Genomic DNA, 23,726 nt, shown 5'->3' on the forward strand with positions numbered 1-23,726 from the left:
TGTATTTTTGGTAGACATGGGGTTTCACCATGTTGCCCAGGCTGGTCTTGAACTCTTGGCTCAAGTGATTCGCCTGCCTCGGCCTCCCAAAATGTTGGGATTACAGGTGTGAGTCACTGTGCCTGGCCTCCAATTGCTCTTAAAACAAAAATCGGCTGGGTGCAGTGGCTCACACTTGTAATCCCAGCACTTTGGGAGGCCAAGGAGGGTGGATCACGAGGTCAGGAGTTCAAGACCAGCCTAGCCAACACAGTGAAACCCCATCTCTACTAAAAATACAAAAATTCACTGGGCGTGGTGGTGGGCGCCTGTAATCCCAGCTACTCGGGAGGCTGAGGCAGGAGAATTGTTTGAACCTGGGAGGCAGAGGTGGCAGTGAGCCAAGATGGCACCATTGCACTACAGCCTGGGTGACAGAGCGAGAATCCGTCTCAAAAAACAACAACAACAACAACAACAACAAAAATCCTGCCTGGAGATGGCTCTGGCAACATTTCCCACCTCACCCCCATTACACTCCACTCAGCGCTGCACACCAGCCATCCTGGCCTCCTCCAAGCTCTGGGATGGGCCATGTCGTCTCCTCTCCCAGGGCCTTTTCCCTGCTGCTGCCTTATCTCATAATCCTCTTCTGCTTGCCTGTCACTTCCTAAGAAATGCCTTCTCAGACCTCCCGGACAAGGCTAATTCCCCCTCACTATTCCCTCTCTAACCCGTACACAGCTTCTGGGCTGCAATTATTTCAGCTGCAACTTGAGATATTCTTGTGTAATTCTTTGATAAGTATCTGGTCCCCTCGGATAAAACCCAAAAAACAGACGTAAGTAAACTTTCCCTTTGACCATTTAGCCCCCAGCCTCTTGCACCAGACTGCCTACACAGTAGAAACTCTACATATTTGTTAAATAAGTTACAAGCCACAGCAATAACAATATTGAACCCTGATCTAGCATCTACTATCAGGCATTCTTCTCATTAGTTTATAAATACGAATCCATCTAACCCTCAAAACAAACCTATGAGGTACCTACTATTATTATCTCCATTTAATAGGCAAGGAAGCTACAACACAGAGAAGTTAAGGGACCTGCCCAAAGACCCAAAGCAATTATTGGCAGAGATGTGATTTACACTCCAGTAATCTGGCTCCAGGGTCTGGCCCCTACTCACTAAGCTCTATGGCCTCAACAGGATTCAGTAGCAATTGAGTGGTTCTGGGACAGGAAGATGGGGCCAAAGAACATCTAAGGAATGTTTCTTTTGAGAGGACACATTGAGTTGGGTCTTGGTGGGTGCCTGATGTTGGGTGAGAAAAGGAGAGGTTAAACAAATCACTCTGGGGTAGAAAACAGATATAATCTGTACAAAGTGTATTTGGAGAACTGTACAAGGCTGAGCTGAATGTCATGGAAGGCATGCTTCAGAGGTGTGGAATGCTGAACAGAGATATGCATCTTCAGTCCTTTTTTGACTCTCTAAACTGGCAAAGTACCATCAGAGCAGCAGTTGACTGAAACATATCTGAGTCCTACAAACTCCTAAATACAAAGTATGCACAAAATATATGCATATACTATACAACATACAGGATACTGAGTCCCACTGAGGTATGGCAGCTAGGCCAGACAGACAATCCCAAGCCAACAGGTTTGCTCCCTCCTACCTCACAGAACTGTACCCATTAAAGGAGATAAGTGCTTAGCATAGGGCCGGACAAATAGTAAACACAAATAGGTATGTATGTATTTAATGAACACACATAGCACTTACTACCAGCAAGGTCTACTCTAAGAGGTTGACAAATATTAACTCATAAATGACTGAACACATATGTCACAGACTTTCAGCACTGCTACGAATGGATGCAACTATTCATGGTGAGCCCCACAAGAGTAGTGATTAACGTCTACTCTTACCCCGAGTATGGGAAATAAAAACTAGTCTCAGCTTAGGAGTATATATTTTCTCATTGTGTGCTGTGGCAGTCCCAGAAAAATTCTGAGCGGAAACATAATGCAGAGAAGTTATTATTTTAGAAAACCTAATACTCTCACCATGAGAAAGAGACATGAGCAACAGAGGTGGAGCTGAGGAATGAATAAAACAGAAAATAAACACATACCAAAAAGCTGAAAATTCTTGGGGACTGAGAATGTCTAAAGTATGCATAGAAATAGTTTCAAAGATTACCTATTGAATTGAGGATACTAAAATAAAAATCTCAAAATCCTACTTATGAAAAGTACATTAGAAAGCTGTCTATCAATAGTAAACTTTCATAGTGGATTATAAATGAAAAAAGGCAACAGAATAATATGCACAAAGTTATCTCATCTTTGTTTTTTAAAAAAAAAAAAAAAAAGTGATACGTACACACAGAAAAGTCCTAGAGGGGAAAAAATCCAAAAGCAATTTTCATTTTCTTCTTTATACTTTTTTATATTTTCTGAATTTTTTGCAATAGATAGTATTTTTATAACAAGTGGGAAAATATTATAAGTTCTCAAAACAAATATTTTAGAACTAGAAGGAACCCATCTAATCCAACCTCTCATATTACAGTTAAGGAAACTGAAAGTCAAAGAAAGAAAGTAATTGTTCAAAGGTCACGTAGCAAATGATTCTTGTGATTCAAGTTTAGACCCTTTACATGATTGATCCCTGTCTCTGAAGACCTTTGCTTGAATCATTCCATAATAGTCAATATTCTTTTTCTTTGAAAGTTTCTAAGAGATAACAAATGTATAAATACTTATATATGTCAATATTCTTCACATTTACCTCCTTTATGCTGATTAGTAAGGTATTCAAATAAATCGTGTCCAAGTAGAGTTGTCTCCTGCTTATTTCCCTGACTAATCCAAAAGTAGATAAGACCAACAGAGTCTATCCATAATGCTCCTAAACCACATGTTCCCACATGAATATTTCATTCACCCATTTCCTAGGACCCCAGAGATTCTAATCAAAATGGTGCTGGGTGGCAGTTTATAGGAAGCTAGTGTGTTTGGATGATAAAGTATTATGGAATAAACTCTGGGTCAAGGACATTTAACCTCATTTTACATCACCTGAAAAAGCATTCGTATAAGATTCCTTTGTTTTGGTTTTGTGTCAAGTATACTGTCGATTGTTGAGAGGGGACTGCAGTGGAAACTTGGAATTGGAAAGTTCCATTGATGGTGCAATGAAAAGCACCATCTACATGATATTTTAATAGATGGATGGCTGAATTGGAAAAACATCTGAATGTTATCAGGTAACAGCAAAGATAGAAGACTGGCAAAGCTAAGGGCAATAAAGAGCAATTAAAGGACAAGCCAGTGCAGAGTAAAAGAAGGTAATTAAATTATAAGCAACAAACGAGAGCACAGGCAGGTTCCTGAAAGACGCAGACTGCATATACAGAGGGAGGAGACTATGCCGTGTTCTATATGTGCAAAAGCAATCAGGCTACTTGTATCCATGTACCACTGAGGTTCTCAGAAGGGGCCAAATGCAAACCACGGTAGCACCGATTCAACCTAATGCAATTACAGTTGAGGTCATGGAGGCCCACCGAGTTTTTTCATTTTGTTTTAGGTTTCTAATCACAACATCACGTATGAAGTCAGTGGCACAGCGAGGGTTAATTAGAATTCCCAGCTACGGAAATTCCAGATGTGGTGCCTTCTGTGCTGTCTCATAGCCTTATGGAGTGTTGATAGCCAAACTTAATTGTGCAGACAAACCTCTGAGGATCTATGAAAATGCAGATCTTGGTTTGGTGGGTCTGGGGTGGGGCCCGAGATTCTGCATTTCTTACAAATTCTAAGAGGATAATGCTGATATGTCAGTCTGCAGACCACACTTTGGGTAGTAAGGATATAAAGTGCCTTCTGAGTAAGGAAAAATAAAAATTCTCAGTCACACTGAAGCTTATCAATAACAACAACAATTAAAAAAAAAAAAACACTTATTCAGGGTACATTATGTACCATTTTGTACACATTATAATTTACTTATCCTAACACACTCTAATATGATTTTGTCTCTATGGTACAGTTGTGGTACTATTTGGGAAACTTTTTGGTCTATATTCAAACAGCTAGTAACAGTACCAGGATTTAAGTCTGACTTTGTCTGACTCCAAAACTATTCACCAGTAAACTACAGAGATGAGATTAACAGAATTATTAATTTTGTGATCTTGGAAAGTCTCCAGACTTTCTCTGAGCCATGATTTTTTCATCTCTAACACGGGGATGGATAACAGCAGGGCTGTGGTTTGGACTAATGAGGTAGGAGGTGCAGAAGTATTTTGAAATCTATAAAAGAATGTAAAGATACAATCATTGTAACTAGGTTAATTTTCACTCTCCTCTCCCCAGTTCTTGAGAGTTTGTTTGGAGGTCCTAGCAGGGGAGTGCAGCTACTCATATACCCTTGACCAAAGACTGGTCCTCGTCTATGGAAGATGGTCGTCTTCTTCAACCGAGTGCACATCTTCGGGAGGGACACATGTGGAGTAGTGAGGGAGGAAGGAGACACCCGCCTAGCCAGCCACATCAGCCAAATCAGCCCTGGCGATCAATGAGGTGATAGATGTCGCAGCCAGATCGCCCTCACATCCCCTAGTTTTTAAAAATATTACTGAAAATATTACTGAATATACACCTATTTCCTAAATATTTGTAAATATATTCACAAAATTTTTCTTATCAGGATCCCATTATACTTCTAAAAGTTACTAACAACCCTGAGATGCCTTTTCAGATGATTATGGACATTCTTCCTTAAAACCACACCAAAATTCTAAAAGTAGTAATTTCTTAAACTGTGGCTAGTTGCTCCGAAGCAGGGAAGGGGGGTAAGATGGTTTACATCTCGAACTGACAAGTGTTGGACAGCTGGAGTCAGTCTCCATGGAGATTATCTTTGATAACAGATTTCTTCTGGGGAATAGCAGAGTTTGTGGTCTTGCTTTTCAAAACTCTGCTTCAGCAAGATGTGAAAAAAAAAAAAAAAAAAAAAAAGAAGCTATGGAAACTCATCTGATTCCAGATATGATGATGGAAGAGGGCCACAGGGAAATCCTCCCCAAAGAGTGGGTCGAATCAATCATTTGCGTGGCCCTAGTCCTCCTCCAATGGCTGGTGGATGAGGAAGGCAAATGTCTGCTCTGTGAAGAAGACAACTGGACATGCACATTCACAGCAGAAAAAAACCATCAAGAAGTGGGGGGCTGGCCATGCTGGAGCAGTAGACAAATGTGTGTATCTAAACAGGGACTGCTCTGTGTCCTCACAGATGAATGAGGTAACGCTGAGAAATCCCTCTGAAGGGAACTGGCTGACTGACATGCAGTTCCACAAATGCACGTTTGTCTCATTATCTTTTTCATATAGTTTATTAAAGTATTAATACAGTTTCAATAAGTAAATATTTTTAGGTTGCAAAATAAACTCCTCATCTTTATATTAAATGCACCAAAAAAAACTGAATCTGAAGAATATAAATAAAAGGCTGTGTATTTAACACTGTTAGTGTCACCTTTTCAACTTCTGAAATACTGTGCATTGGTAATTTGTTCTCATTTATAAACCACATTGTATTTATTTTGATAGTATGCATATATCTGTGCTCTTGAATTAATTTTTATCTTATATTTGTCTTATTAAAAAAGTAAATTATGGCATAAAAATGGAAAAGGTATTACTGAACTTTTCATACTGTTACATTAAAATCCATTAGTCTATCTTGCACTTTGAATGGAAATTATACCAATGCATAATTTTGTAACATCATCCACTCGTCCTTTGGAAAATATTGGTTCACTAAGTTTTATCATTCTTCCAAATGTTAACACATGTCATTAAACAATATGAAAAAAAACACACATTCCTCACTATCTTCATCAATTTTGTATAAGGATCAGTAAGCTGTGATACTCAAATGGCAAATACAAGTTTTTCAAAATTCAATTTTTGCTTGGAAGCTCAGATTTTATCATAGACAACTGATAGTTTCATAGGTTTTCCTTGAAGGGACAAACTAACATCACTCATTTTTGAGAAAATATGTCAAATAATTAAGTCTAAATAAAAAGCTTGTCAGTTCTTTCAAATAAAAATGGTGTTCTTTGAAAAAAAAATTAGTTCAGCTTGCAACTTAAACAACTGCACAGCTGCTTTTCCTCTAGAAAACAGTACTTCAGTATGCAGCAGATATGCTACATGCATACTTCCAATTGTGTCACATAGAATATCAAAAAGACAGGCAATCTAGGTTTGAGATTATTAAATCTGCTTCATCAAGGACATTTATTTTTTTGAGATGCAGTCTTGCTCTGTCGCCCAGGCTGGAGTGCAGTGGCGCAATCCCAGCTCACTGCAATCTCCGCCTCCCGGGTTCATGCCATTCTCCTGCCTCAGCCTCCCAAGTAGGTGGAACTACAGGTGCCCACCACCATGCCCGGCTAATTTTTTTTGTATTTTTAGTAGAGACGGGGTTTCACCATGTTAGCCAGGATGGTCTCCATCTCCCAACCTCGTGGTCCGCCCGTCTCAGCCTCCCAAATTGCAGGGATTACAGGCATAAATCTCTGTGCCCGTCCTCATCAAGGACATTTTTATTGCTTCATCTAAGGTGTTCTTTTTAGTGAAATGGCCTTTTTTTTTTATTGCAAGGGCATGACTACTTGTACACCTGGTGCCACTGCAATGATTTCTGCTAAGGTGCCATCACTCCTTTAATACCACAGTGTAAAGGTCAACATAGTGAAAGGGCAAATAATGTCTTAATCTACTGAGTTTCTTTTCAGTTCTCTCTCTCTAGCCATAAAAAATCATCAAGACCCTCAGATGCTTGCTAATGTCAAAAAAACCTTTCTAAGCAGGAGGGGGGGTCGGGAAATACACTGTTAGGAACAAGCTACTTTCTCAAAAATATTCACCTGAAAACCAAGATAGAGTGATTTTTTTTCAAGACTCTCAAATCACAACTGTGATAGGATGTTTGCCAGCTAAGTCTGTGCAAAGTCCTGAAATACAGTGAGAAAATGGTCAATCCATAAATGAGAAACACTTGTGACAATTCGCTGTGACAATTTACTTCCTCCAAAATGACTTTCTTATACATATTATATATATATAATATGGAGATATGTACATACACACTGTGTGTGTGTGTGTGTGTGTGTGTATATATATATATATATCTACATCTACACACACACACACACACACACGGAGAGAGAGAAAGAGAGACAGAGAGAGATTGAGAGAGAGAGAGTGAGACATGGGGTTTCATTATATTGCCCAGGCTGATCTTAAATTATGGCCTCAACTGATCATCCTGCCTTGGCCTCCCCTTTAGAGGCATGAGCCACCTCACACAGCCCAAAATCACTTTCTATCAGAGCTCTCTATTTTTCTATTCTACTACACTTAAAAATAAGCCAAGAAGGAAACTCTAAGAAGAAAAGCATAATTTCCCAAAAGTATACCTACTTTGGAAGCTCACAGAAACAGCTGATTGTTGACTTCACACTAATAAAGTGCACTAATTTTGGCTTCCACCCAGGAAAATTTAGTCACTGAACTACCAAAGACACATATATATCTCAATATAGAGGCAATCTTTAGCATCACCACACCAGAAATTTCTTAGGTTCTAATTACATATTGTTATACTGAAGCAGGCAAAGGAGAGTTGGAAACCCAACAGCAGGCCCAAGCTTGATGAATAGAATATAACATTTAGCTATTAGTCCATGATAAAAATCTGTAGATAAAAGTCCTTCCAGTTACCATCATAGTCTATTACTTACTGATGGTGTGGCTTTTGCCTATAAATTTAGCCCATTGTTGCTAGAAGTAGAGTAATTGAGTCACCTACATCTGAATAACTTGAGGTGCTTGTTAAAAAGTAAGGATTCTTTGGGTCCATTCCAAATCTAATAAATCATAATCGCTGAGGTTGGAGCCTAGGAATCTCTGTCTTTAACACTTCTCAGGTGGTTTTTATGCACAATACTGTTTGCATGGAAACCTGACTGACTCCCTGACTTAGTCTCAGCTTCCTTATCTGTAAAGCAGAATTGACTGTCATCATACTTTCCTACTTCACAGTTGTTGAGTATTGAGGATCAATCAAAAATATATGGGAAATGCTTTTTAAAACTGCCAAGTGCTACAAAAATGATTATAACCATCTAAACTTCTACCACCTACATTTCTACCAACGCTTCTAAAAACTAAAAGTAAAAAAAGGTAAAAATAATTTTTCAAAGACACTACAGATATTATCTTAATTGTTATAACTAAATCTCAGATAACTAGAATACTCAGAAAATAGTCTTCTCATTAATATTTAACTAAACATTCTGGTCACTCTTTCGAAAAACTTTAAATGTGTTACTACACTGTCTTTCCTTGGTAAATGCATAACTTAGTTTTTATCTAATGACAAGGGATTTTCGAGTTGGGTCAGAATTCTGAGTATCAGGTTTTGTTGCACAAGATTTATGCTTAGAAGAGTAATCTATGTTCGGCCCTGAGCTCATTTGCTAAACGTTTCTTGTTTATTTTTTCTTGTTTGGGGGATATTTTATGGTTGATAGAGGCATGCTTATTTTAACCAAAAGCAGATCTCTAATTACAAGTTGTATTCCAAACGCTTATTTGTTCCTAAGTTGTCTGGAACTTAAAATGCCTCTCCCCATAGCAAGAAAAAAAAAGAAGTTATAAATCATGATAAAGTTCTCTGGCTTGTACAAAAAGGCGACAATATAGATGAAATACATTTGCTGTATCTTAACTATCACACAAATATTTTACAGTGGTATTCATCAAGCTTGAGAGCAAAACTGAGTATGAAACTATTTTCATTTACCTTTAATATTGCTACTTAAGATATAAGAGTCAGCTGGATGAAGATGAAAAGCTGATAGAGCCGGTGCAGTGGCTCACACCTATAATCCCAGCACTTTGGGAGGCCGGGGCAGGCAGATCACTTGAGGTCAGGAGTTCGAGACCAGCCTGGCCAACATGGTGAAACACTGTCTCTACTAAAAATACAAAAAAAAAAAAATTAGCCAAGTGTGGTGGTTCGCGACTGTAATCCCAGCTACTCAGGAGGCTGAGGCAGGAGAATCACTTGAACCCGGGAGCCGGACAGAGGTTGCAGTGAGCCAAGTTCACACCACTGCACTTCAGCCTGCACAACAGAGTGAGACTCCGTCTCAAAAAAAAAAAAAAAAAAAAAAAAAGCTTATAGATAAAAGTTTCTGTAAATGTTCTAGAAAGGTTAATGGCCCCCAGTTCTTTATTATACATAACACATACGGTCTGTCAATGTGACCACCAGGGATTTTCTTCAGAGTCATGATTAGGATATGATGGGGGCAGGACATGACAAAACTGAGTGTCCAAAGTTAACTCAACAAGTGAAACACAAGAGAAATTAGCAAAGTGTTTTTAAAACAGTAGCTGCCTATCCCTGAGAAAGACACAACATGAAGTGGAAACAGCTGAGCTATAAATGGTGAGAAAGAAATACCAGAACAAGATTCAAGGCAGAAGAAAAGAAGGGACAGAAAGCAATGCTGAAGAAGATCGCGCAGTCTACAAGAATCACAAAGACCGAATTCAGGATGTGGCAACAAAGTTACCAAAACCAAAGAGGCCTTGGTGTAAGTGAAGGAGGCTCTCCTTCATACATGCCGACTGCCACACTTGGACTGTTTGTACCTGAGAGAAGGTTCACTGACTAGATTTCTGATTCTGAATCCAAGTTATCAGAGGCCCTGTCTGCCTTCTTCTTAGGCACCCTCACCTTAGTTGGGTACTTCTGTTCCTTCACTACCTCCTCCATCTCCCTATACCCAAATAAAATTATATCCCAGTTTTAATCTTACCCCGGAATTTATATCCAAGTGTCATCTCTATTTGGATTCCTGACCATCACAGACCCTATGGGTCCCTGCTTGTGTATTCAGTCTTCCCACCTTCCTCGTTTCCAAGTCAAAGTGGGGCTCAGTCTAACTAAAAATGCAGTACATTCATTCAAGCAATTAAAAGCTGACACTGAGTGTCAGGTACTATCTTCTGCCTAATAGTAAACACAACAGTCTTGGGTTCCTAGGAATCCTTTATGTATTTTATTAGAACATGTGAAACAAATACCATAAAGGACACTGTGGACACTTCTCTAGCCTCTTAAGATGCTCTGGTAATTTTGAAATAAAATGTTCAACTATGGCTGGACAAACAAATTTTATAAACCAAAGGAACAATGTCAACTCCAAGTCTGATTAAGAGCAGAGACTTAGCTTGAACATTCTTCCTTCTGTATTCTAGAGTTCAGATAATAGATTATAAGGGAAGGAAAAGGAAGCTAACTGAATTTTAATTTTTACACCCAAATCTCAAATAATGCCAGCTTCTGCCTCTTAGAAAGAACTCTTTCACAGCACACACTCAGGGCAGCTTGAATCTATGCTCCTGGGTTGCATTCTTCAAACTTGGCCCAAATAAAACTCTTTAATTATATTACTTTAGCCCTGGTTTTTTTTTTTTCTTTAGGTCAGCAGGATTCACAGTGACTTCCCACCACCCCCTGGTGTTTTTCTCTAAAATCAGTGCTTGGTACCAGCATGAACTCACTGCATTCTCCATTCTTGGAAGTCCTACCACATGTTGTGGAGATAAGGTCTCACTACGTTGCTCAGGTTGGTTGTGAACTCTTGAGCTCAAGCAATCCTCCCACACCAGCCTCCCAAAGTTCTGGGATTTCAGGCATTAGCCACTATGCTCCGCCAGAAATCTTATCTTGTGGCCCAGCGCGGTGGCTCAAGCCTGTAATCCCAGCACTTTGGGAGGCCGAGACAGGCGGATCACGAGGTCAGGAGATCCAGACCATCCTGGCTAACACGGTGAAACCCCGTCTTTACTAAAAAATACAAAAAACTAGCCGGGCGAGGTGACGGGCGCCTGTAGTCCCAGCTACTCGGGAGGCTGAGGCAGGAGAATGGCGTAAACCCGGGAGGCGGAGCTTGCAGTGAGCTGAGATCCAGCCACTGCACTCCAGCCTGGGCCACAGAGCGAGACTCTGTCTCAAAAAAAAAAAAAAAAAAAGAAATCTTATCTTGTGTGGTTGAAGCTGATTGAGATTGGATGGATCGGCATTTCCATTGTGCAAACCACACTCAGTCTTCCAGAGTGGAAGAATAAATAAACGGAATAATGAAAAGTTAATTGGCAAAGCTTACAGAAAGCTTTAACCTTCCCTGGCCTAAGGCTCTTCCATTTGCTTAACTTACATTCTACCCTGCTTGGAAAACATCAGCTTTCTCCTTTTGAAATAAGAATGGAAAGATCCAAGCACCTGGATGAAGGAGCCTATGAACCAGCTCTCCTGAAAAGTTGTAAACTAAAAATAAAATCCAAAGCCCTCGACCAACTGAGTGGACCCACTCTTGGCCAAGGAGACCCCAGAGAAACCTCAAAAACTGAGTTCTCAGACAAAACAGGTAAAGAGGTCAAACACAGCTCATTATACTCCCTCCCTTTTGGAGATTAGATGCAACAACTGACCAGCATTAATGTTACAATAGAAATAAGAGTGCAAAAACAGTTCTCTGTGGCAATAAGACATCAAGTTATAAAAAAGACCTTAAGGCTATGCCAGGAGAGGGTTAAGTCATGTCTGCAAATGATCAATCTTGCTACATAGCATGCTTAACTGACATCACTTTTTTTTTTTTTTTTTTTTTTTTTTTTTTGAGACACAGTCTTGCTCTCTGTCACCTGGGCTGGAGTGCAATGGTGCAATCTCTGCTCACTGCAACCTCAGCCTCCCGGGCTCAAGCGATTCTCCTGCCTCAGCCTCCCAAGTGGTTGGGACTACAGGCACGTAATACGATGCCCTGCTAGTTTTTTGTATTTTTAGTAGAGATGGGGTTTCACCATGTTGGTCATTCTGGTCTTGAACACCTGACCTCAAATGATCCCGCCCGCCTCAGCCTCCCAAAGTGCTGGGATTACAGGCTTGAGCCATCACACATGGCCATAACATCCCTTTCTGTTGATACCAAGTTTCAGACAGAGTCTTACTCCTTGAATCAACTGAAAATTAAAGAATCTCTGAATTACCAGGCACAGTGGCTCACACCTATAATAACAGCACTTTGGGAGGCTAACAGGGGTGGATTGCCTGAGCTCAGGAGTTCAAGACCAGCCTAGGCAACACAGTGAAACCCTGTCTCTACTAAAATACAAAAAATTAGCCAGGAATGGCAGTGTGTGCATGTAATCCCAGCTACTTGGGAGGCTGAGACAGGAGAATCACTTGAACCCAGGAGGGGGAGGTTGCAGTGGGCTGAGATCGTGCTATTGCACTCCAGCGTGGGCAACAGAGCACGACTCTGTCTCAAAAAAAAAAAAAAAAAGTATCTCTGAACACGCTGAATAAATAACCTGTAAGCCCTTGCTCTAAGACATCCCACCTTTTCATATGGAATCAATGTATACCTTTCATGTACTGATTTATGTCTCTGCCAGTAACTCCTGCCTCCCCAAAATATATAAAAACAAACAGTAATCCAATTGCCTCTGGTGCACGTTCTCAGGACTCCTCGAGAAAGTGTTTCCCTGAGCCACAGTCACTCATCTTGGCTCAGGATAAACCTCTTTAAAATATTTTACAGAGTTTAGTTTTTCCATTAACAAGGTGATAACTCTTCATTATTGCCAAGGCCTTATAAGTTTCTCACTGAAAATTCTAAATTAATTAAGGATTCTTTTAACAGCAAGCTCTCAGGAGAGAAAAACATCAAAGATCATGGTCTCCAACCTGGAGATTTTGTTTAATGGAAAATGCCATCAAATAAAGGACTCCCTCCAGCCATGTGAGAAGGGCCAATATCAGGCTGCCCTTCCTAAGTGGACATCTTTCTCAGTGGAGATCTTCAACACTTTGTTCTTTAGACCCCGACAAGAAGTGGATTAAAATATTCATTTGGTTACCTTCGGGAATAGAAACACTTTTCATATTTGTACTTCAAGTTGTTTTGTTGATAATTGTCCTTATTTGTGTCATCTTTTTGATTCTTAAATTGATTACGCTTTGTATTTCAAGATGTCTAAAGTCTACCACAAAATTCTATAACAAAAAACTTATCACAATAGCTAGATGCTTAGAAATGACCCAACACGCCTCAACTCCAGTGTAAGTGAATGGCCTGAGACCCCACTGCTCTGTCCCCTTATTGTTTAATCCAATCCCTGAATTGTTGCCAACCGATTTAGCCTTGGAGCCTCACTAAGTTCTTAAGTTATATACTTCTGCCCATCCCATTCCCTCTGACATGGGACAAGATTATCCAGAAATGAGCCTTCCCGGCCATGTGGGACAAACTTACATCCAAAATGCTGATCAGTATTTTCAGAAGAGAAAGATTTTTATTAAAAGGAGGAAATGAGAAAGAAAAATTGCTCAGAGCCATCTGAGATATGTGAACTATGCAAAATGTATCAGGCCCAGACGGACACAAGCATGGGACTTCTGTCACATCTCACTGCAGCCATTCCCAGGGGCAATTATTTAAAAGCATTTTATTCCTGACAGCTGCTTCACCCACTGTCTAGTGTTCCTGGAATCTGTGATACAAAGAACAATGTATAGCCAACCAATAGCTTATTATTGTAACATAAATGCTTGATAAACAACTTAGGAACTGCCTCTTCTCTTTTCCTTTAAAAAACCATCTGTAACTGCTGCTAATAGGAGCATATACTCAGGGCAACTTGAATCTACGCTCCTGGGTTGCAGTCCTCAAACTTGGGCCAGACTCTCTACTTTTATTTTAAAAAAAAAGAAGAAGAGGAAGAACTCTTTTACTGAAACATGAAAGTAGTTTTCAGTGACCACCACCCACACACAAGCCCTTTACACATACACAGATACAGAGATATATGTATTCATGAGCATAGCAGAAGGTCACAAACACACAAAAAAATGTTTTGAGGAGCTAACTGGAGAAACGTATTGCAATGTAGTTGAGAATTACATGACCCTGTAAAACCACGCCAAGAAACAAAAGGGATATTTAAATACATCTCCAAGTCAATACATCTCGGTTCAAATACACTTCAGTTCAAAACTTCATTTACAAGCAAGGAAAGGCATCTAATATTTAACATACCTACTGACGCATGTAGAGAATAATACTTGTTTTTCCCTCTTGCTGTTTTCCTCAGTTTGGCTCAGTACCTAGGCATAAGCATTCCAGGGCCCAGGGCCAAAAGCCTCTAAAGCAGAGCTTGGTGGCCCTCTCCTAAGATCAAACACCACACTGGGGAGAAGCCAGGGAAGGACAGCATCCTCACTTCTTCATCCACTCTCACACATCTACATCATTTTAGTTTATCTGAGAAAACTGCAGAATAATGTAAAAATTACATTGCCACTGCAACATAGTTGCCTCTGCAAGGCAAGGCAATTTTTCTATTTATCCTTCTAAATTAAAACAGTGTAGCTGAGGGTCACAGTAGTGGGCCTCTCCCAATCCCAACCCCAGGGTGCAATTAGTTCAGTCCATTTCTGCAGCTTTATGAAAAGTGTGCTGAGGTTTAGTCTGAAAAAAAGGAATTCTGTAATTGCAGCTCCTCTCTAGAAGACATGTCCCAGAGCTCTTTGACAATTGTCAGGTTGTTTTTGGGGCCTTTTCCCTTCAGAAGCCCATTGTTTGGGGAAGTTCTGGGGAGAGAGGGGGTTGGGGAAAAAAGGTATTGAAGTACGGAAGGGAAAGAAGAATACGAGTTTGCACTTTATGTTCAGTCGCTAAATAGCAATTTCAACAATAAAGGGTCTCATCGTGTCACCCAAGCTGGAGTGCAGTGGCACAATCACGGCTCACTGAAGCCTTAACTTTCCCTGGTTCAGCTGAATCTCCCACGTCAGCCTCCCAAGTAGCTGGGACTATAGACGCATGCTACCATACCCAGCTAATTTTTGTATCTTTTGTAGAGACGGGGTTTCATCATGTTGCCCAGGCTGGTCTCAAACTCCTGGGCTCAAGCAATGGAACCGCCTCAGCCTCCCAAAGTGCCAAGATAACAGGTATGAATCACAAACCAGGTCTGTTTGGTAACATTCGCATGTTAATGTCTCACAGTGTTCCATCAAAAGATACGAAGTAAGAATTCTTTCCAATTCAATAGATGCAAAAGACCCCAATTAATGCGATAAAAAAAAAAAAGGTCCATAATAGTCCTACTTGTGGAAGTAAGTCCTAGGACACTTCCATGTCAAATGCTGAGAGTAGCATCATCACACAGAATGCTGTTTGACCAGCTGACTGCAGGTCTCAAAGACTGGACAGCTTGCTCCAAAAGTAGACCTTTGCTGATATCTGTTGTGGATGGATAAGTAAATGAGCAAGAAAAATTTAAAAACTGAATTTTGCAATTGGAAAACCTGTAAAGATTGGTAGGCATGTAGAAATGGTTTTACACTAGAGTTACACACAGATTCCATATACGATTACTGACTATCTCGTCGTGTGTGAAACACCCTAAGATATTGATACTAAACAATTTAAGTGATCAGGTTGTAAAAGCTAAGGTCTTCCATTAACAAAATTTTAAAAAGGTGACTCAAGAGACTAAGTTATCATCAATATAGTGTTATTATAGACTCAAACAGTGTTACAAGATGCAAAATTTTATCTTCAGATGCAAACATCATGTGGCTTGGGATACTTATTCTTTGAACCTTAGGCTTCTTTTTAAGTACTAAGTATATGACACCATCTCTTAAGTCTAGGAAGATTGATTGATTCCTCAAAGTATTATAGCATCTCCATGATATCCCAAATACGGTGAAAATGGAAATGCATACAAAATGAAAGGAGACTTCAAAAATTAGAAATTTTTCTACAAAGCATTGTTCAATCATATGTAAAGGGATATATTTTAGGGTGCAGTATACATAGAAATCTGTGATTTCCATATAATACAATAAAAATGATTCTGTTTCCTTGTGGTTTTCAATTTACTTCCCTACATACTTCAGCTTGATTTTCACAATTTACTTCCCTACATACTTCAGCTTGATTTTCACAATAATCCCATGCAATGCACAAGGCAGCTGATGTTGTCCCATTTTCACACAGAAGAAACTGAGGTTTGGGGACAGTTACGCAAGGCCTCAGCAATTAATAACAGCCAGGAATCCAGGCCTTCTCTCAATCAGCACTTCCCACCATGAATTCAGAATAAAAACCAACCCCCACATTTCATAAAGTTGACTGTGGGTCCTGCAACTGTCATAGCAAAATAGCAGAGGAGTAATAGGTAGCTTTTGTTAGCAACACAAACCGTGTAGCCTATGGTTAGAAGAGTGGGCAAAGAATCATAAAGGTTTCTTCACAGTCATATAAATGTGAATATCCATGGAATTTCTGAGCAGCTGCAAGGAAATTCCAAAACGGAGCCAAAGGGAAAAAGTGTTCCCTAAAGTTCCTAATAAAACTTAAAGAGCTCTGCTAACTCTTCAGCTGGAATCAGTTAACCCAAGTGAAGTCATGTATACTGCACCCAGAGCCCCCCAAAAGAAGCAACACATTGATGCACCTTCTAAAGACCAACAACGTTCGCGTTTGTCATTTTTTCCTCTAAAAACTCGTACTCTCCTGGGACAGGAGGTCGAGTATTTCTACGGATGACGATTTTGAACAGTCTGCTTTCACAGGCATCCGTAATTCAAGTGAGAGTGAACCATCCTGCCCTGCCAGGGTACCGGGCAGAGGCGGCGGTGTAGGGCACTTGTAAAGGCTGCGGAGGAGAGCGCGCGGGCGAAGAAGCACTCCCGGGTCACGCCTCTCTCCGGGGCCCGGTGCTGACTGCACTGCGAGTGCAGGAGCTGGGCGCCGCCCTCCCCGTCCTCCCAGCCCTCCCGGGCGCCGGGGCCTGGCCGCGGACCTACCAGCGAGAGTACTTTATAGGTGTTGGGGTCCTTGGCAGTGCGGGCGCGCGCCGCCTTCTCCAGCGGCTCCTCCCCCACGTCCATGGGGGCCAGCAAGGACGCGGCCGCCTGCGGGTTCCCGGGCGCCTCGGCGGCGTGGCTGCGGCCCGGATCGCGGCTGTTCCCCGCCGGGCCCTCCCGGGGAGCGCGCCCGCCCTCGCCGCCGCGGCTCCCGCCCCCCGCGCAGCCGTCGCGCTCCATCGTGGCCCCGGGCGCTCCGGCCCCGCCGCCCGGCCGCGCCTTTAATAGGCCCCGCGCCGCCCCGCCCCGCCGCGCCCGCCCCTCGCGGTCAGATCCTTGGCTACCCGCCCTGCACCAGGTTCTCGCAGTCAGGGTAAAGCGACTCAACGCCCCGGATTATTTGGCTTCCTGTCTGATTTCGGGCACTCTGCGTGTCGGTTATTTTGGGTCCCTTACGTGGGCGTGTCTTGAACTTTCCCCCAAGCCGTCCCCTCCCCGCGCCCCGGCCACCCTCCCGACACTTGCAGGAATCACCCTGCGTGGCCTCACGGCGCGGGCTGGACTGGAATTGCAGCGTGTGGTCTGCAGAGGGCATGAGATCATGGGGCCCCAAAATAGAGCGGGGAGGAGGAGAAGGATGCAGCCGCCGATACCGGTCCCGCTTCTCAAAGGCGGGAGAGAGTGGAGTCTTGGGGTCGACATGTGAGTTTCTGGCTGGAAATGCAAATGCACCATGGAGGAAGGCGACCTTCTGTTTCTCCCCCTCTGAGTCCTGTCCCCCACTACCTACGGTACTATGAGAGAGAAATCGTCCACTTAAAATACTTGGGTTTAATATATACTGTACACACGTGTAAGGGATATTTCGTTTTCCACGGTTGTATGTGGTTTCTGGAGTTTTCTCGCTATTGTTTTTATGTATATTTGCTTATTTTTCTACACTTTCTTCATTGAAGGTTTCAGGAGTTGGTGTTGCCCTCTCCTGAGGTTGACTCTGATACCTAGCAATATCAAAAGTGTTAATGCAATCTGAAATACTTTGATAAGCCTTATTTTTCAACTAGGACGCTAACAGTAAGCTGATTCTTGGTGGGTTTTGTTTTACCTTTGATTCTGGAACTTGTACATTTTCTGGCTCGTTGGTGAGCAAAATCACCAGTGTTTTGTGAAGTGAGACAGAGGGAAACCAGTGACTTCGAACTACTTTGCAATACCCGGGACTGACTTCAGGGACCAAGGAACAATTAATTTTCAATACATTTTGAATACATGAATACATACAAATGTTTACACATGAGAATGAATGTGTAACAAATATAAAATGCATGTTATTCCCTTTAAAATAGTCGACTTGGGATGCTCTTCATTTATACTGACTCATCCATCCACCCATCCATTCATTCGTCAAGTAATGAATACTTCAACTCAATCTTTCGGCCTCTAACTATGCATACCATATAAAAAAATAAATTAAAATGTATCTTTCCTCAAGTGTCGTTGGAAGCGGGGGCGGGGGGGGATGGGACCAACTTGTGAACAAAAAAATTAAAACCTAAGTCATATATGCACAATAGAGTCACACATACGATATTGATACAGGAGCGAGAAAGAAATTATTTAGGCATATAGTGTGAGCAAAAGAGCCCTCGGCACAGCTTACCTTCTAACAAAAAGCAGCCCAAGAAATCACTTCCTTTCTAACAAAGAGCAACTTGGAAGATTGAGCTGCAAACATAGGTAAGTAAACTGGAAGCTTGCACGGGAGACGCCGGCAGCGGCACAGACAGAAGGGGCTACTGGGGGCCAGGCATGTCCACCATGGGGGTTCCACCTCCCCTCTTTTTTAGCACATGCACAGTAGGAAGGAAATAAGCAACATGGAGTAGCTACCTGCCTATATAGTAGAAGATTGGGACCAGGGCTGCCAGAGATTTGAGCCCTATGCAGGTGGCACACCTGGTCCTAACCGGTTTTTCACTCTTTATGTAGATCAGACACCACCTCCCCACTAGCTCACGTATAAAAACCCCTGCATTTCACCAGGTACCGGCAACCCATTTTTCCGGGACCCCTCTGTAGCAGAGAGCTATTCTCTTTCTTTTGCCCGTTAAAAATTCTGCTCTAAACGTCACCCTTTGTGTGTGTCCATGTATTTGATCTCTGTGGCCGTGAGACCAAGAACCTCGGGTGTCACCCCAGACAACAAAGCTGCTTCAATATTACCAGAGCTTAGTAGAAAGGGCAGTTGACATCTGGAAGAAGTAAAAGCCTTCCCTCAAAGCATTATTGAACTTTTAAAAAAAAGTTACCTTTGAGTCAGCTCACAAACCACCCAAGAGAAACAGGTTTTCACTGTTTCATAGTCACACATATTTTTCTGCCCCAAACTTGGCTCCAAATTTTCCTTTGACTCTTTCCAAAAATCAGATTCAAGGACACAGATTTGCTCCACTGAGACTGGTCAAATGAGTGTCAAAACTTCTACAAGCAACTCAACAGAGACGCTATCCAAAGTGGTTTTGAACCTGACAAAACAAGTGGAAGAAGTGTATTGTCTGCATCTCAAGGCAACGAACCACTTTAAAGACTTAACATTTGGAAAATACAGTGTGCAGTCTGCAGAGTCACAAACATCTTAGGGCCTGGGGAAAACATTTTTCTGCGGCATTAGTTTACTTTTAAGATTTTTTTAATGACATCCTGGTTTTTCTTTCTTTTTTTTTTTTTGGAAAGCATAATATGCCAGGAGCCATATTGACTGAGGTAGCACTATACACACTGCGAAAGGCGAACCATGTGTCGTGTTAAAGGTTGCAGCATCTGTTCCACAGGATTGTGTGCCCAGTGTGGACAGATGGTCAGATTTTTCAAGAGAAGCAGGAAATTTAAATGTTTGTGTGAATACTCCAGGTTACAAAATGTTGTCTACAAAATTCAGAGTAACAGTTTCTTCAAACAAACAAAATGTAGCACATTTAAAAGCCAAACAAAATGTAGCACATCTGCAGAATAGACCTGGCACACACACCACCAGGATGTGGCCTCTACCTAATGCTCATGCCTCATCTGTGCCAGTTGGGACTTATATGGGTAATTATAAAAACCCAATTGGAAGTCTAAAATCAGAGGAAGAAAAATGAGCCAAGGCCGGGCGCGGTGGCTCACGCCTGTAATCCCAACATTTTGGGAGGCTGACGCGGGTGGGTCCCTTGAGGTCAGGTGTCTGAGACCAGCCTGGCCAACATGATGAAACCCCGTCTCCACTAAAAATACAATAATTAGCAGGGCATGGTGGTACATGCCTGTAGCCCCAGAGACTCTGGAGACTGAGGCAGGAGAATTGCTTGAACCTGGGAGGCGGAGGTTCCAGTGAGCCAAGATCATGCCACTGCACTCCAGCCTGGGCAACAGAGCAGGAATCTGTCTCAAAAAAAAAAATGAGTCAGGTATGCCATTTTCAGGTTTAGCTATAGACATTGCAATGCCTATAGTGAAATATTGCCTCAGTCTTCTTTATTCTAAATGGTCTGAGGGACAGCTTCACCATCACATTCCAAAGTACAGTAAGGTCATGAGACATAAAGCCACAACACAACTTTTTGGGTTAATGCAAAGGTGAACAATGAATGTTTCCTCCTTAATCCTAAATCGCTCTGTTTTAGTGACTGCATACTCTAATCTGGTATAGCAGTAAAGATGATCATTTAAGATTTTATGTAAGTTTTCTATTAAGTTTTATTGTAACACATAAATATTTAAACATTTCTGTCTTGGTTCCTGAAGCTTTGGTTGTAGATAAGGCCAAAATACCAAACAAAAGCAATTTATCAATGTTTAATTATTACTTTGAGGTTGGGAAACAACTTTTCTTAGTTATTAAACAATGAAATATGCTGTAGGGTAATTATTTTAGCAGCTGTTCCAGAGCTTTTCCAGCTTTCTTCTAATTCGCCAGTAAAACAAGAAAGACATCTAGCCAAATCTAAACAGAAAAAAAACCTTACAAGCCTCTTTAATCTTTGTGAGGCCTAGGGAAAACATTTTTCTGTGCCATGAATTTATTTTTAAGAATATGTATGACATCCTGATTTTTCTTTCTTTTTTTGAAAGCACAAAAATATGTCCTCTGGAGCAAGAAGCTTGGATAACCATGTGACCTTGAACAGATTACCAGAAGCCTCTGAGCCTTAGTTTCCTTATTTGTAAAATGCTCTTTCAGATAATATCTCTAAATGCCAACAAAATGTTTGACATTTCAACTTTACATAAACGTTTAAATCTATCCTTTCCATTTGTAAATCAATCACTCACTACCCCTAAGGGAGAGAATAAAAAGATTTAATGTTCTCCTATATTATGCATGATTTATATATAATCTCTGGGAAGGTTTGAGACCTGTTATTAGGCCTGCGTCTACAAAGAGGGTAAGGAAGGGATATTTGCTGCTCTGGGATGAAGGAGAGATGCCTATAGGGATCAGTTAGGTAACAAAATGAATAGAGAGAATTCAGAAGTGTAAGATCCAAAGGAGAGTAATAGAAACTGGGAAATGGAGAATGCATATACCATCCAAAGGGAGTGTGGGGTTCTAATTAGGGAAAAGGAGTCAGGATGGCGGGACAGAGGGAAAGCAAAAAGATAAAGCAGATAAGCTATAAGTCTGCCTTTCTTTGTGGTCCAGAACATTAACCTTCTTGCACAAATAACTCACAATCTTCCTGCACCCAGCTATCATCAGACCCTCGAGTGATTAAAAAAAAAAAAAGCAAGCTAATTCACTGCAACCTCGGTGTTATCAGTACTGCACAAAGCCCTCTTCAGCACACAGCACAAGCACCATTCTATAACATCCCCAGAAGCCTTCGTCTCCTTGCAGTCAGCTCCTCTCTTGCTGGCCTGCCCATTTTTCCCTTGCAACACATTTTCATAGTGCTCTAATAAATATGACTTTCTTTACCTCCAATTATCTTCATAAATTCTTCTTACCCCCACACCACTGGCCCCAGTTCGTCACTGATTACCTACTACAGGAAGTTGCTGTCCAGTCCTTGCATGTTTTGGTTGACCACAGTATCTGCCACTCCATTATCTCTTACACCTCTATTTCAAACAAAATGTAGGGTTGCCAGGTAACCTGAATTTTAAGTTTTATTAAAGTACAATTTACCTATTATAATATCTATCCATTATATGCATACAGTTCAGTATTTTTAGTAATTTATACAGTTGTGCAACTAATAATACAATCCAGTTTTGGAACAATTTCATCACTTCAAAAAGTTTGTTTCTGCACATGTGTAATCAAAAACTGCTCCCACTCCAGTCCCAACCACAGACTTCTCTGTTTTCTGTGTGTAGCTTTGCCTTTTCTAGAAAATTCATTTAAATGGTATTCTACTAAGTTGTCTTTTGTGTCCGTCTTCTTTCACTTAGCATAATATTTTGAAGTTCATCCATGCTGATGCAAGTATCAGTAGTCCCTTTTTATACATAGTAGTAATTTATTGTATGGATATTTCATATTTTATCTTTTCACCAGTTGCTGGACATTCATACTATTTCCAGCTTGAGCTATTATAAATAATGCTGCTATGAACATTCATGTGCATGTCTCTGTGTGAATCTGCATTTTCATTTTCCTTGGGTAGATAATTGGAAGTATAATTGTTAAGTCATATGCAAAGCGTCTATTTAAGTTTTTGAGAAACAGGGAAACTGTTTCCCAATGTGGCTGTACCATTGTACATTCCTGCCAGTAACTTGTAAGGAGCCCATATACTACCTTCCAACACTTACTATTCTCAGTATATCAGTGTGTAAAGAGTCCACATACTTTGCCATACTTCCTATTCTCAGTCTTTTGTAATAGCCATTTGAATAGGTGTTTGGTGGTACCTCAAAGTAGCTTTTATTTGCATTTCCCTAATGACTAATTATGTTGAACACGTTTTCATGTGCTTATCTGCCATCTATATGTCTTCTCTGATGAAATGCCTACTCAAATCTCTTGCCCATTTTTATCAGATTTGCTTCTCATCTGATTATTAAGTTATAAAGTTCTTTATATATTCTGGACACAAGTCTTTTATCATATTTATGATTTGCAAATATTTTATCCAATTTCTTTTTCTTAATGTTGTCTTTTAAATAACAAGTCTTTTAAAATTATTTTTATAAAAATCCAATTTATCAATATTTTCTCTTATGGAACCTGATTTTGGTGTCATATACAGGAAATCTCTGACTCACCCAAAGCCACAAAAATTTCTCCTATGTTTTCTTCTAAAGTGTTGTAATGTTAGCCCTTATATTTGGGTCTAGGACCATTCTGAGTTAATTTTTGCATAATGTGTGAGATAAGGGTCTAAATTCATTGTTGTACACATGGATACCCAATGGTTCCAGCACCAATTTTTGAAGACTGTCATTTCTCCATTGAATTACCTTGGCAGCTATGTCAAAATTTAATTTACCATAAATGTTGAAGTTTATTCCTGTTGTGATTGGCCCTATGATGAGGATCTCCCCAATCACACCACATCCCACATGAGCTCCTGGTTACCACCATTCTACTTTCTACATCTGTAAGTTCAAATCTGTCCACATTTAAGTAAAATCATACGGTATTCGTCTTTAGGTACCTGTCTTATTTCACTTAACATTATCTCTGAACTCTGTTGTGTTTCACTAATTTATGTGTATATGCTTATGCAAATACCACATTTTTTATTGCTGTGGCTTTATAGTGATTTTTGAAA

The 23,726-nt window shown here is 40.8% G+C and overlaps 1 protein-coding gene and 1 pseudogene across 2 annotated transcripts in view; one reads left to right on the forward strand and one right to left on the reverse strand.

Moving 5' to 3' along the window:
- The window catches only part of ENPP1 (ectonucleotide pyrophosphatase/phosphodiesterase 1), a 115,939-nt gene extending 98,717 nt beyond the window's left edge, over window positions 1–17,222 (reverse strand). The window contains exon 1 of one of the 2 annotated variants that reach the window (XM_017957412.3): window positions 16,969–17,222. In XM_017957412.3, the coding sequence (XP_017812901.2) occupies window positions 16,969–17,208 (240 nt within the window). In that variant the 5' untranslated portion in view covers window positions 17,209–17,222. 2 annotated transcript variants of the gene reach the window in all.
- LOC108585594 lies at window positions 4,855–5,167 on the forward strand (annotated as a pseudogene).
- Window positions 17,223–23,726: the final 6,504 nt, after the last annotated feature.

This window comes from Papio anubis, chromosome 6 (genome assembly GCF_008728515.1).
Source record: "Papio anubis isolate 15944 chromosome 6, Panubis1.0, whole genome shotgun sequence".
In the NCBI taxonomy this organism is placed as follows: Eukaryota; Metazoa; Chordata; class Mammalia; order Primates; family Cercopithecidae; genus Papio; species Papio anubis.